Source organism: Megalops cyprinoides, chromosome 9 (genome assembly GCF_013368585.1).
Source record: "Megalops cyprinoides isolate fMegCyp1 chromosome 9, fMegCyp1.pri, whole genome shotgun sequence".
NCBI classification, from domain to species: Eukaryota; Metazoa; Chordata; class Actinopteri; order Elopiformes; family Megalopidae; genus Megalops; species Megalops cyprinoides.
In genome coordinates, this window is record NC_050591.1 from 6,691,089 (window position 1) to 6,706,457 (window position 15,369).

The following is a 15,369-nucleotide window of genomic DNA, read 5'->3' on the forward strand; positions in this document are numbered from 1 at the left end:
GTCGTAGTAAAGGAGGTTCCCGCGGAGGAGGGGGAGGGTGTTTTATTGAACGGGCTGCCCCAAAGTTTTCTTACCCAGAGAAAGGCAGGGCGGGAGGGAGAGGCCGCAGCACAAACAGCCAATCCGTTAATGTATTCGGCCTCATTGTGAGGAACCAATGCAGCATGTGATAATGGGAGTTGAGGGGGCAAAGGCGCAGAAGGGGGACAGCAGGGAGCTTTTGGCTCTGGCAGACTCCCTTTCCCCCACTGCCTCTCCCTGCTACATACCACATTCACCATCCTTATCATTTATTTATACCTTTCATTCCTTTAAGGCTTTTAATGAGGACAGGAGTCCCAATGACCGCTTGGTGCTCTGAACAAAAAGGTGCCGGGTAACTCATATTAATAAGCAAGATAGCTGGTGGTTTGGAGGAGGAAGTCTTGGCCATCGTTACATACGCTGCAGACAAGCACGTGGATTTCCTAGTGAGAAACTGCACGCTTGCGAGTGAGCGCGCCCGTCAGTTCGTCTAATGCGCAGAAGATGAGCTGGAGGACAGGACTGTGAACCAAGGTGAGAAATTAACACTTTACAGACTTAAACTCTTCAGAATCTGAACAAAATAGCCACTCATAAAAATGGGATAATGATGTTAAATTCTGTTAACACACGGCTCCTTTTCTGGAGGGATTTTGTCTTCCCTCTGCAAGCGTTGAGACAAGAATAGGTCCTCACTATTTGCCTTGTTGGTAAACTTCAAGGACTTCGTTCCATGCAAATCTATCCATAGTATGAATATCTGGTGTATTTATGATGCATCTAGTTAATCTGAGTATCATGCTTGCTGTATGGTCCATTAAAAATTCCTGCATGTTCACCTCTTTTCCAAAGATTGCTCCAAACCTGAAGCACAAGATGGTTACCTTTTAGGACAGTTGTAAGAGTCAGTTCAGATATATATAGATATATAGATCTATATGCATAGAAATAGAATTCTTCGGATCGTTAAAAATCCTTGGAATTAAGAAAGTATGTACATTTGTGATGTAACAATTTAACCTCACTTATGCATTTTTATTAAATGGCTGCACACACAATGATAAAATGGTATTATTTGTGCATTTTACATACATGCATATATTTGTGCACTCTTACATGGATGTGTTTGGTATTACATTATCAGCTGTTAATTTGAAAGAAAGAACTGAAAAACCTTGCTCCACCTTTCAGTAAGACCAAAGAACCCAGTAGTGTAAGTAAAGGCCCTAATGCTCTAATGAGAATGTTATATTTATAATTTCATAACTTATAATGACTTTTTTTAATGGCCTCGTTGTCTCAGAAGACCACGAAAGTGCACATACTCTATATTGGTGGCTGAGGAGCCGGGTTCTTTCTGTCACAGACACCACAGGAGAAGTGACTCTGATCTGGCTCTTTCACTTTCTTTTTTCTGTTATCTCCCTCACCAAGGTGCTGATCCAGTTTATTTCACTTATCCTCCCCTCTCACAATTCACCTCCTATTATCATTATTATTAGTAGTAGTATGAGTAAGTGTATTGTTTTTATATGATCCTTAGGTAGGTTTCAGCTGAAGCATTTCTGTATTTTATAAAAGGGGCTTTATGAGATTTCCCCTTTCAGAGAAACCCACAAGTGTGGCTTTTTGATTAGCTGTGTATTTTTACAGTAATTAAGAAAAGAAGGACCAGGGTTAGTCAGTGTTAATGGACATGAAACTAGAATTTAAAGCACAGGTAAATCTGATTCACTCCAAACAGTCATATCAAATTACACTACATAACATTCATTTAACAGACACTCTTGTCCAGAGTCAATCCCATCGCAAGAAAACAGCAGTGCATCTACCCAAGTTATATGAGCAGCAGTGCCAGACCTGATTAACATTGGTCCCAGACAAGCAAGTGCATGCACAACACTATTCAAGCATCAGGACAAGCTAACTTATCCTAATATTAAACTAGGCCAAGCTAGAAACTGTGAGAAGTCACAGAAGAATATCTGTGACCACAAGTCAGTAGAGTATGATGGAATGCACGCACGCAATCAGACTGTGGTTCACTCTGTGCCTCAAGACACATACACACACACACACACACCCACACACGCCAAAAGGTCATTTTTGTGTGTTGTATTATGTGTGTGATTAGCACAACTTAACTTGGTGGTAGTGCTTGAATGGTGTTGTGCTCACACTCACTGGTCAGGGAGTGTTGTTAGTCTGGTCTGACACTGTTGCTCGCATAACTTGGATGAACACACTTTTCTGGAAGTACTGGAAGTCACTCTGGATAAGAGCGTCTGCTAAATTAATGTAACACAATGTCTGCATTCAGAATGTTGCCTGATCCTTCTCTGTTTCATCTCTGTTTCCTGTTTTTTATTCTGTTGTTTTCTCTGTCCCTCAGTATTTGTGCTGGTGCATGGGTGAGTGTCTGTATGCCCTGCCTGGCACAAACCGCGCATGCCTGCAGTGTTTGCGTATCTTGGACAGTGGCATCGGCAGAGCCCTGGTGGCTCTGGCAGGACAGATAAGCAGGGAGAGTGACAGACAGAAGATAACGCCACGGCAAAAGGGATGCACTCTCTCTCGCTTGCCCTCTCTGTCACGCCACATCCTGTCAACAACTCATCAGCGCCATAACAGACGCTCTGGTCTCGCACCTCCAGGACCACAGGTTCCTTTCACAGACTTCAAAAGGCTGCAGGTTCTGCTGAGGTATGCACAGGTCTAGCCGCAGAAAAGCTGCAGCCACAGTATGAGAAAGGAGCAGGGCTCTGAATTCAGCAGTATGAATTCTTCTGCTTTTCTGTGTGCATTGGAGCCCATGCTATAGGTATGTGTTGAAATGGCATTGCATGGGCTTCCCAGTGGCTCAACTGGTAAAAGAGCTTGCAAACACAAGGCTAACCACCTCAGTCCCAGCTGTGTCATCAGCTGACAATGTCCATAGCGGTAAAACAAATCGGCTTCATTCCATCTATGGATTTAGGGGAATGCGTGTCAACCAGGGCTCTGCTCCATTGCACATCCTCCACTGTGAACCCTGCTGCTCAGTTGGGTTCCTGCAGTTTTCCCTAAATAAAGCTGTGTATGACGGGTCCCCTGGCAATTCAAATCTGTGTAAGCTTATCATGGGAGCTACAGTGTATAAAGAAGCAGTGGCTGACATCACATGCTTCAACGGTAGGGGTTGAATTGCTCCAAACTGGGAAAAAAGGGGATTCCAATTTATAAATAATTAATTTAAAGCATTGTGCATTCCAAATTATATAAATAATGAATAATTTTTTAAAAAACCAAAAATAAAGTGGCATTGTGTGTATGACAAAAAAAAAAATCACAGGTTTTACCATTTCTTCCCTGACGAGAAAAAAATTGGCCTTTCATTGAAATGTGAAATGCAGCACAGTAACTGAATGAAATGGAGCGTAGTCAAATTCTTGTTACAGGTTTCTGCAGCCCCGCCTCCACCCTCAGAAACCCTGCCCCTGTCTCGCCCCCGCCCTGCCCTGCGCTCCTCTGTAGCAGCAATGCAGCCTGGGGGCAGGATGTGGGACCGGATCCGGATCGGGCTGTGTGTGCTCAGCTGCCTCCTGCTGGCTCCGCCGGGCTGCCTGGCCTTCCTGCCCAACTTCTGGTCCCGGGTGCTGACCCTGTCCTGGGACTCATACACACACCAGTACATGACCGAGCAGGCCCTGCTCAACATCACGCTGGACACCCTGCGGCTGCTGCCGGCGCGTCGCCACGGCGACGCTGGGGACGAGGTGAGGCTGCTGATTCGACGGCTGCTCTGCCTCGCGCGGCGTGATCACAGACCCCTGAAGGCCCCTGAATTGTTTGCCAATAGACAGAAGGATGGATGTAAAGAAAGAGGCAGGATGAAGTAATGAAGGGCATCTGGATGAACAGACAGATACAATTATCTTAAGATGGGCAGGTGTATCTGGGTTGCTCTGGACAGGGGACATGCAATCCTTGTGCAGACTTCAAAAACAGTAGTGGGGTACATTATAATAAATGTGTTTTATTGCCTTTTTGTCATTTTAAATTAAGCGCTTAAGCAATATTCTGCTATGTCCCGCAGGGTTAAATGTTAGTTACATATTTTTCTACATGATCATTATTCTGAATATGAATACTGATTAGAATATTGTACTGTGCAGTCCCTCTGAAATGTATATGTTTTTTGGGTAGTCCTCTTACATAGTGAGTTTGCAATCAGATTTGGTCAACACAAATATGTCCATTTAGACCTGCTTTAAGCAATGTCTGTTTGTTTGGGAGAGAGCACGCCTTGGTTCATTCACAGTCTGGGCCTCAGGCAGAACTGGGCCGCGGGTTCTGGCGAGCCGTGCGGGAGGTGGTGCAGTCCAACGCGGCCATGGACTTCCTGAGCACCACGCGGTCTGACCCGGTGTACCACTTTGACTCGGAGCGAATCGAGGGCGCCATTGAAATGCTGCGGGAGTTCTGGTCTCAGACCCTGCTTTCTGCACGGGCCAGGGAGTACCAAGGAGCCAGAGGTAGCCTTGGCAAGCTGCTCCACTCACTGCAGGTACAGCAACGTCCTCTCACTATTCCCGTTACATTACATCAACGGCGCTTAGGGCCTGGAGTTTTCTTCCACCATGTGGGCTGCAGGGCTTTGTACCTGTATTTCAGCCTTTTCCCTCTTGGCCTCCCAGTACGCACTCCTATCCCAACAAACAGCACAGATGTATGAATAGTTTTATAATTATCAACTTGGTAGATATAAACTTTCATGCAATCAAAACATAAAGATTGCAGCTAATGAGGGTATGGTGGGCTGTATATTTGGTTTGGGGTCTGACCGAGGGATTGCACCAGGATGTGAGCCGAGGTTGTTGACCCCGCGTTTGGAGATTTAAGGAAGTTTTACAGTTGTGGATGGAAGGATTGTCTGAAAATTATCTTCCTGAATCCTCATTTGGAACTTCAGTTGTGAAAGTGTAACGATTTGGCGGAGTGCAAAAAACTCATGCAGTTACAGGTAAGGGAGGAGGCAATAAAACGTGTATACAAGAACAATGCCAAAAGGCTTTTTTGTGAGTGAATGCAACTGTATCCCCTGGTACATTGCATACCAAAAGATGTACATCTTGCAGCATATCATTACGTAAGACACTTAATCAAAGTCTGAGACATTCACAGGGGAGGGAGAATCCTCTGTCAAAAATGCAGGGGAATAAGAACACATGATTTCACAGATGAATTTGTCTGTGCAAATATTCCTTCTGGAAAAGGCAAAATTATGTGTAATGTCGAACAAGCAGTGTAATGTAATAGATGGCAGTGCAGTTCCATCAGCTGGTAAACAAGATTGCTGCATACTGCTGACTTGCATGAGATCAGAAACAAAGAACTGAGAACAACATCTAACAGTGGAACACAGTCAATGAGGATTCAAATAACTAATACAAAAGATAATTTTGTTTAGCATATTCTGTTTTCTAGGGATAATTAATTACTGATCTGAAAGTTATTCTGGCTGACAGTGTATCTAAACCAATCAAATGCAAGCCAAAATTAAAAAAATGACTGCAATTGTGTTAGACAATACAAGCTACACGTTCAAGGTATACAATGGCATCTTTTGAGGCTTGTTGTAAGCATTATGTCAGAAATATATGCACACACAGTACCAGTCAAAAGTTTGGACACAACTTTTATTCTCTATTTTTTTTTACTATTTTCCACATTTTAGAGTAATAGTAAAGTCATCAAAACTATAAAATAACACACATGAAATTATGCAGTGACCAAAAATTGTTAAACAAATCAAAACTATTTTATATTTGAGATACCTATCTTTGTAATAAAGTTTTTTTTAATTATTTTTGGAAAGAAATTCATACATAGGTATCAACATCACTATTTATATTTTTCTAAGAAATGAATTTCAGGTATTTAAGCATAAGTCTTTGGATCAAAATGTCTTTGAATATATGTTTCCCATTATCTTAATCATTTGTGTCCAAACCTTTGACTGGTGCTGATTTTATTGATCTATTTACTTTAACTGGTATGCTGCTGTGGACAAGTGTGTAGAAGTAATTTCCATAAGTGTGAATCCTTTCCAGGGAAACACTTAGTTGGAGCTCCTAGATCACCAGTTGTCCAGAGACCACAGTTTCAGTATCAGTTGACTCTAATATGACCTGAAACACTCAAGAATGTCATTTGCATGCATAACATGAGGGCTGTTGGCTGAAAACCATAGAGGCTACCTCCCCTGGTACTCATACAGCATCTCTCTGTGGGCAGGATTTCTACAGCCACAGTAACTGGGTAGAGATGGGTCAGACCTCTGTCTACCTTCACCTGCTGCACCCTGGAGAGCCCTCCCTACCTGTGGCCTCAGGTGAGCTTACCTCAGCACCCAGGAACAGTCTGGCATGGTGGGCTACTGGGCTTGTAAACAGAAAATCTTAATAATGTATTTGGTATTTCACCTGGATAATGTAATAATTCAGTATTATTGATATGTTGCGCACGTTAATCATTACCAAAACATTGACAATGAAGTCCCTATATCCGACAACCAATTCTGACTCTATTACTATGATTTTTGCAATGATAAGTGCCACATCTTTGGTCACATGTCTTCCGCTGTTCTCTTTCAGAGGACACGCCCACCTGCTCAGACTGTGACAGCATCATCTGCTGGAACAATATTCTGCCAGAACTGACCCAGAAAGAGCACCCACTGCTCACTACTGGTTATTTTGGCACTGACCTCGCTAAACCCCCAGGTACAGAACCATAGTGCACACACTGCTAAACCCCCAGGTACATAACCACAGTGCTCATACTGATTACCCCCCAGGTACAGAACCATAGTGCACACACCGCTAAACCCCCAGGTACTGAACCACAGCAGTCATACTGATTACTCCCCCAGACAGAGAACCACAGTGCTCACACTGCTAAACTCCCAGGTAATTAATGACAGCACTCACACTGCTAAACCCCCAGGTACATAACCACAGTGCTCATACTGATCACCCCCCAGGTACAGAACCACAGCACTCACACTGCTAAACCCCCAGGTACTGAACCACAGCACTCAAACTGATCATCCCCCCAGGTACTGAACCACAGAGCTCACCTTGCTAAACGCTCAGGTAAAGTCATACTGGCCTCACCCTGCTAAAAATACAAATACAGTGCTACAGAAATCCACCTGCTAATCCCCACAGTAAACATACCACAGTAAGTAATAATTAGCCTTTAAAACTTCTTAGCCTCTCAATATTGATGGATGATATTAAAGCAAATATCAGCATAAACCTGTTTTTTTCAGATTGGCAAAACATCCAGCCATATTTCACACTAATTCTGAAAGTATTTGTCTTGTGCTTTGGTGTATCGATAGGGCTGTAGTTAGTTCTTTGCAGAATAAATATCAGTAGCTTATCCTTAAAATGACCATAAAACATGTCTCTATCGTAGTTGATATTTGCTGAACAGTTTTCAGTTTCACATGCCACGCATACACCAAGTCAATTGCCCTCACAAGCAAACTTATAAATGTGGCTCACAAAGCAAATTCATAAATGCATGGAACATTCCTTTGGTTTTATCAGGTGACAGCACAATGCTTGGCGTCTCTTAACGCCACCTGTCCCTCTGTGTCCCCAGGTAAATGCAGTCACGGGGGGGTGCTAGATAGCAGCCGAGCACAGAGGGCTCGGGGAGGGATCAACAAGGACAGCACCTCCCCCCTCTTCTCCCCCCATCACTATCTCCATGACGACGCTGCGCGGCTCGCCAGCGCCGCCACCGCGGCTGTGCTACAAGACCTCAGGGACGCGGTGGGGGCCGCGGAGTTCCTCAGGTGGGACACGCAGGGAACAAGCGTCACATGGCTTTATCCCAGAGCTGTCTCTAAAAGGCACTAAGATGACACTAAAATGAACAGAAAACAACTGACAATAAGCTACTTCCCATTAAAGATGACACGGTACTGTCATCTTTAGCCAGATCCCCCTCAAAAAAGGCTTTAGAACTATTGTTACATCTTAAGGGACATGCAAGAGGGATTGTGAAGATGTGTCTACCCAACTAGCAACAGGAGGCAGTTGAAGGAATGAAAAAGGTGTCAAACTGAATGTTTGGCACATCATATGCAACTACATTACCACAACTCCCCTTCAGAGATCTAACCACACACACACACACACACACAGACTATACCAGACTATCCTCAGACTATACCATTTTAATCTTGCTTGGGGATGGTATCTGCATGCCTTCAACAAATACAGCATGCAGTTACCAGCCCCAAGTTTAGAAGTAAAACATTTGATTTTAAAATCCAAATTTTAAAGTGTATCTCAGCTCTGCCGTACTCTCAGTTCTTTGTTAAAACCAAACAATACAAATCAGTGTTAAGAAAAGTGATCAAGCTAATTAGCAAAATTACACAGATTAAAACTCAATACAAAGGTAGGATAAAAGTGCAAAGTCATTGTTATCATAATAGCTGGAATACAAAATGTATGTTGGAAAAGGCAAAAAAAGATGACAGGGTAGGTTAAAAATTGGTAAAACACAATGGCGAATCCCAGCATGGAAACTTTCATTGTGTAAATACAGCGCTAAAAGCTAAGACATGGCACTTTAGCAGCAATGATATGGAGTGATTTGCATTTGTCTGTGATTACCATTAATTTGTGCTTGTCTGTGGTTTTCCGTATTTTGCTTTTGACTCCACCCCAGGCTGTTCAGCGTGAAACAGCAGCCGGCGCTGGTGTTTGTGATGGACACCACAGGCAGCATGTTCGAGGAGATCACCGCCGCCCGTCGCCGCGCCCACTCCATCATCCAGGCCCGCGCCAGCACCCCCAAGCGGCCGGGCACCTACCTGCTGGTGCCCTTCCACGACCCAGGTGAGGGAGCAGGTCCCGTCCAGCGAGGGATCATGACCCTCCCGCTCTCGAGCCACACCCCTGATGCAGCAGCGTGGCGTAACGGGGGTTCAGAATGTGGAGGTTGCTAGTTTGATTCCTGGGTGTGGCACTGCTGTTGTACCCTTGCGCAAGGTGTTTAACCTGAATTGCTTCAGTAAATATCCAGCTATGTAAAGGCATAATATGCTAAAAGACATAAGCTGCTCTGGCTAAGGGCGTCAGCTAAGCAAATAATGTAAAGTGTAATGTGTCAGAAATGTGTACACAGTGTCTGCCTTCACTGTTGTGTTGGATTTATTACACTGGGCTGTCGAAGAACGTGGTACATAGATTACGCCACACTGTATTGCAGCTGTAGGGCCTGTGTATGAGACAGAGGACCCAGAGCGCTTCATTCAGTACCTGGAGGACCTGATGCCCCTTGGGGGTGGCGATGAGCCTGAGATGTGCCTCACTGCTATACAGGTGAGTGGAAGGCAGTGGAGGAGCCTAATGAGCTGAGAGAGATGGTGGGAGGGGCATGTTGACTGACACAGATGGTTAGTTCTGCAAAACCAAGAGCTGATTTCAGAGTAATGAATTCGAGAATCAATGAGAGTAGTTCCATGAGTCAACTCCCAAGGCACTCTCCGATTCCAATGAATCAAAAATAAAAGTGTTACACTAAACTATCTGCAATTTACACAATTTAGTCCATTGTGAGAACTAATGTAACTGCATGACAAATTGTTTGCAATCCTGAAAAAGCTGAAATTCAGGCATGTTTCATGTGGGAGTGTTCAGTTTCAGTTTTGTACAAGGAAAGTATTGTTAACTAAGTATTACAAATGCTTAAGCAATTAGGCCTTACATGAAACCAAGCAAAAAACTACTGCATTGCATAACAATATATACCCAGCACTCAATAAATATCATTAGCATGGTGACAAGCTTAAATTTGACTATTAAAATATGGGTGAAAAAAGGAGGAAATGCAAAGATATAAATAATGAAAAAGAAATGGAGAGAACAAGGGAATGTGTCATAACACCCTTCATGGGATGCACCACAGTTCTTACACATTCCCCTCTACACCCCCGCACAGATAAATCAACAGGGTTCCTTTCAAGAGCCTGACAATGTGAAGATGTGGGTGGTTTAGCTGAGGGCAGGGCGTTGACTCTGGTTGTAATAAACATTATATCCAGCAGATGGAGCCGTTTCATCCCAACACTCTTTACGGCTTTTCCTAATGCTACACCTTTGCCGTGCCTTATTAAGTTGAGTGTGTCTCTTCAGGTCTGAGAGTGTGCTAAGCTGTCCTGTGCGATGGCTTTACTGTATTTCAGCTGGCCCTGACACGCAGCCCCCCTCTGTCTGACATCTTTGTGTTCACGGACGCTTCTCCAAAGGATGCATACCTGTACAGCGCAGTGGAGGCACTGACACGAGAGAAACAGAGCAAGGTATTATCATACACACCTCTCCACTCACACACACACCTGCCTATGTGTACTTTTCGTCACACACAATTCTATCTATATACAGCTGTCCACCCACACACACACATATATATGTATATATATATATATATATATATGTGTGTGTGTGTGTACATACCTGTCACTGTAGTTGTACCTGCCTAGATACACCTGTATACTCAAACCTGTTACAGTTTATGAAGCATGGTTGCATGAGACTCACCTGTCTCACCTTAGCAACGCTGCAGCTAAACAACTGACACAAATACCTCTATGGTTACTGAGTCCATCCCGTCCCCAGCCAGCTACAGGCCCAGAGTTGTCTTCTTCACCTGTCCCAGGTTAGTTTCCTGCTGACGGAGGACCCAGGCCACATCAGGAGGGTTCGGGGTGTGAGAGAGAGGAGAGAGGTCTTGTCTCCAGACAGGTTTTCTCTATACTCTTCTCTCTCCTCTGTGTCGGGTGGACTGACCATCTTCACAACAAACTCTGACATCTACAATGTGTCCTCCATTGTCCAGGACAGCATAGTCGCCAGCAAGGTACCAGACTCAGCGTCAGCAGTTATTTATGCATCAAAGACATATAGCACGATAAACATGAGCCTCTGTTAACTACTCACTGTCTCCCCCTGCAGGTCACTCTGTCAGTAACATCCACTCACTTTCTCCCTCTGCATGCCAGTCTGTCACTCATATCAGCTGACTGTCTCCCCCTGCAGGTCACTCTGCTGCATGTGGAGAGTGACTCTGTGTCGGTTTCCTCTCACTCCTTCCGCGTGGACAGTGCGGTGAGGACGGTCACTCTGCACCTGACCGGAACTCTGACCCACTGTGTGCTCAGCAGCCCCTCAGGTGTGACTCACGCCTCTGTGCACCGACAAACTCATGCAAACTCACAGATGCACTCTGGGCACTCAGATTTTCACAGATGCACAACGCCCAACAACCAGAAAAAGCCTAACCTGTAATATCTATATGTGACCCTGTAACCATCTATATGTGGATGGCTGTCTCCCTTGTTGTCTCTCTGACGGTCCTTCATTCCTCTTGGTTTCATCTCAGGTGACCATCAGTCTCTCCTGGACCAGTCTGGTCCCTTGGCAGAATTGAAGCATTTTAAAGGACTGTACCGGATCACCTTGCTGCCCCCGATGGAGCCAGGGCAGTGGAACCTCAATGCGTCCGCGGAGGGTCCCGTCACGCTCAATGTCATTGGTACATGACCAAATCCCCACCACAGGAATACTAAAGAATGATGTCAGCTGCATACAGTGTGGTCATGCTTTAATTCAGCACTGTTCATTGCAATGTAGGAGAACAGCATGACAGCGTCACAGTTAATCATCTACCTAAACAATGTGTCACCTTTAATGCATTAAACATGTGTGTGTGTGCTTGACAGCACTGCAATTAATGCCACTCTCATTCTGGCCCCGCCCCCTATCTAGGTGACAGCAACATGGACTTCCTGTACTATTTTGCAGTTGAGGCCAATGACACTCATCCTGGGCTGGCCAGAGTGGAGGGCAGTCCAGTAGCAGGTCAGCAGCATGTGGCTGTATGCAACAGGATATGTCCATACATATTTGCTCACCTGTGTGTGCATGAGCATGTCTCTACGCTACACTACAGTTTTACATTAGCTTTTGAATGATTCTGATGTTTTAAGCATTCATGTAACATTTGATTAATTTTGCTGTTTCTACTTGTGTGTGTGTTTCCAGGTGTGCAAACATTTCTGGTGCTGTCTGTAATGGGCTTGTCTTCCAATGAGGATGCTTCTTTCAGTCATGTGACACTCCTGGGTGGCAACGGGGAGAGCCTGCTGAAGGTGCCACTCAACTCCTCGTCCTCTCCTTCCTCTGGGGAAGAGCTGGTTGGCTGGATGGAGTCAGTACCCCGAGAACCGTTCTGTGTACGGCTGTCTGGAAAGGACGGAAGAGGGAACAAGCTGGAGAGGGTCTCCACAGAGATGATACAGCCCACTCATGTACAGATACAGGTACGAGAACACAACACAATATAGCTCAACAATAACCTCACAAAGGTATCTCCAGACATGACCTTAACCACTCACGTATGTATGACAACAACACAAACCAACAACACAGCTCTGACCTGGAGGTTTCCACTGAGATGAACCAACACACTCTTGTATATCATGTCAAGATAACATAGATAAAGACAAACAGATAAAGATTTAACAACACGACACAGCAATGCAGCACAACACAACCCTTAGAAGATGGCTCAACAACAAGCTGACATACAAACAACATAAGGACACAAAAACAATCTTGAAACAATCTCCACTAAGCTGATTAGCCTATGCATGTGAAGAATTAATGTTACATAGTATATCATATAATGTGATACATCAATATGAACGTTACTGGAAAGGATGCAGGTGTAATGTCGTCATGAAAAATACAACAGCACAGAGCACCGGAGATGTTCAGTGTGTTTTCAGTCCAGACGCTAACAGCACTGGCAGAGATACAAACCCATTGTTCCACATGCAGAGATGCACTGGTCCATGTGTGGGACAGTGCTAAGTTACTCAATTTACAATTTGGCATTTCGCAGGCGCTTTTAAACCAAAGCAACTTACAATTAGTGCACTCGCATCCCTGCACTGGCCCCTTTGTGGAACAGCTCTAAGTGATTCCTCTTTCTCCTCTCCTTCCTCAGGTCCTCTCTCCTCCTCACCTGGTTCTGGGGCGTCCCACCACAGTCAGTTTCGATGTATGGAACCATGGCCCTGCCCGCCACTTCATACTGACTGCCAATGATGATCATGGCTTCCTAACACAGAGAGGGCCCCACAGGTAGGACAAAGACCTGGGCTAAGATTTTAACTGCTTTCCACATCAAACAAATATAAGAAGCAAACGTGCTTCCCACAGACTGTGCAAATGCCTTGGTAAGAGGAGATTAGAGGTGTTTGCTGTTTACTTACTGTAACATAGGCAGATGTAGGTCTTGGAAAACGTACAGAGAGGGGCAACAAGACTGGTTTTCGATATTAAACATATATTTAATGAAGTCACAGAAAAAGGAGACTCAGGACTATTAAAGTGGACATCAGATGCTATTTCAAGATGAGATCAAACAGCAAATAAAGACATAAGTGTGAATTAGCTGAAGGGTAAATTTCACATTGACATCAACAATTTTTGTCACTCAGAAAGAATGGATGGATTAATAGGCTTCAGAATGGAAGCAGAGACTTGGTGCGCTCAAGAGAGGCCTCACAAAGTTCTAGATGCTCTGCGGATGATAGCCCATTGGGATGAATGACCAGTTCTCATCTTTAAACTTCTTGTGTTCGTCATCTATGCAGACTGTCAGTGGGGGAGAGGGCAGCAGTTAAGGGGGAGGTGGAGTTGAAGGCCCCAGAGGACACAGAGTCAGGGGGGGCTGTCACCCTCACACTCACTGTCCAAGCGCTAGATTCCCCTGACGCGAACTACGCAGTGGCACTCCTGACCATCATGCCACAAGTGAGTATCGGCAGTATGCACACCTACTCACACTGACTCCTGAACTCTCACCCAATCATTCCATGGAAAAAGATCAGTTAATGGAGAAGTAAGAGTGAAAGCCAGAACATAAAGGAAATTCATTTAATGCTGCTATGTGTCATCCACCTGATTGTGCATGCTATGTAGCTCGCACTGTATGAGAGCATCAGATAAGTGACTGTATGGAATGGAATGGAATTCATTGGAATGTAATGGAATGGACTGCCCCTCTGTTCCTCTTCCCAGACCCCCGATATGACCCCCCCTTCCTGCTCCCCGATGCGCGTGGAAGCTGCCTGCCCTCCCCTCTGCAGCCAGGCCAGCTGGACTGTGTCTCTCATGGTGGCCGACAGGGGGCGCTCCGGCCTGGCCGCGCTGCAGCTCTCCCAGGGCCAGGGCGTCCTGACTTTGCTCCGGGGTCGGAAAACAGGAACGCAGAAACCACGGCGACGGGAGGGAAAGCAAGGGCAAGGGAAGGCAGATGGGAAGGGCACACTGGAGGAGCCCCGCCTCCTGCAGGGCCAGCCCCCTTTTAATGTGTCCGCATGGGCGGGAGGCGCGCCCCTGCGTGTGCGCTACACTGCCAGCTGCTGCGCTCCCCTGGCTGAGCTCATCGCCTGGGATGGCGTAGGAAACATGAGGCGCTGCCATTTGTCCTCCAGCCAGCAGAGGGAGACACTAGAGAGTAACAGCAGTAGTACAGCGCAGAAGACTGCAGTGACACCGCTAATGTGGGGTTTAATGGGAGCCCTGCTGATAATTTCAGCCCTTGTGTGACTCTGTGATTCAGCTTTACCAGCATGATGGCATTAAGACTCTTTTTGCTGGGCTGAATCCTTCGTTCAAGCGTCTTAAAGTGCAAGCAAATCCAAAACCCAAACAAGCCTCATTGCATTATGTATTGACCTAGCAGATGCTCTTATCCAGAGCAACTTACATCAATTACAGGTTTTTACAATGTTATCCATTTGTCCAGCTGAATATTTACTGAGGCAGTTGTGAGTTAAGTACCTTGCCCAAGGGTACAGCAGCAGTGCCAGTGGGGAATCGAACCAGCAACTTTTCAATTACGAGTCCTGTTCCTATGCCACATTGCCGCCCCTATACATCCACCTGATCACAAAATACTGCTGACTTTAACAGTTACTGAAGATGCTATAAACACCATAACTTTTGTCGGGTTTTTTTCTTGGTAACGACATGCTAGTTGATTCAGAAAAATAAGTAGGGTAATGATTTAAAAAGCGCACATGAAAACAAGATGCATGATTTCGGTTTTTTTCCTCATGCATTATGAACTCATCCATTCATTTTCGCATTCATTTTTCTTTCAAATATACATTATGTCACCTGCAGCTTTCCTTGTTAATATATGACATATGGCCGAAATTTTAGGTTGATATAACACTTAATCACAGACCTGTGTTAATTAGGT

The 15,369-nt window shown here is 45.0% G+C and overlaps 1 protein-coding gene across 1 annotated transcript; it reads left to right on the forward strand.

The window, feature by feature from the left end:
• The first annotated feature begins 515 nt into the window (after window positions 1-515).
• Window positions 516-14,902, forward strand: vwa7 (von Willebrand factor A domain containing 7). Its single transcript, XM_036537027.1, has 18 exons — window positions 516-558; window positions 2,417-2,727; window positions 3,462-3,779; window positions 4,337-4,570; window positions 6,301-6,397; window positions 6,660-6,788; window positions 7,678-7,873; window positions 8,758-8,927; window positions 9,301-9,413; window positions 10,277-10,393; window positions 10,750-10,950; window positions 11,130-11,262; window positions 11,473-11,625; window positions 11,859-11,951; window positions 12,135-12,412; window positions 13,102-13,238; window positions 13,754-13,913; window positions 14,181-14,902. Exons 3-18 carry the CDS (start codon window positions 3,543-3,545, stop codon window positions 14,709-14,711), a joined length of 2,979 nt encoding a protein of 992 aa, XP_036392920.1. The 5' UTR covers window positions 516-558; window positions 2,417-2,727; window positions 3,462-3,542; the 3' UTR covers window positions 14,712-14,902.
• The last annotated feature ends 467 nt before the right edge of the window (window positions 14,903-15,369 follow it).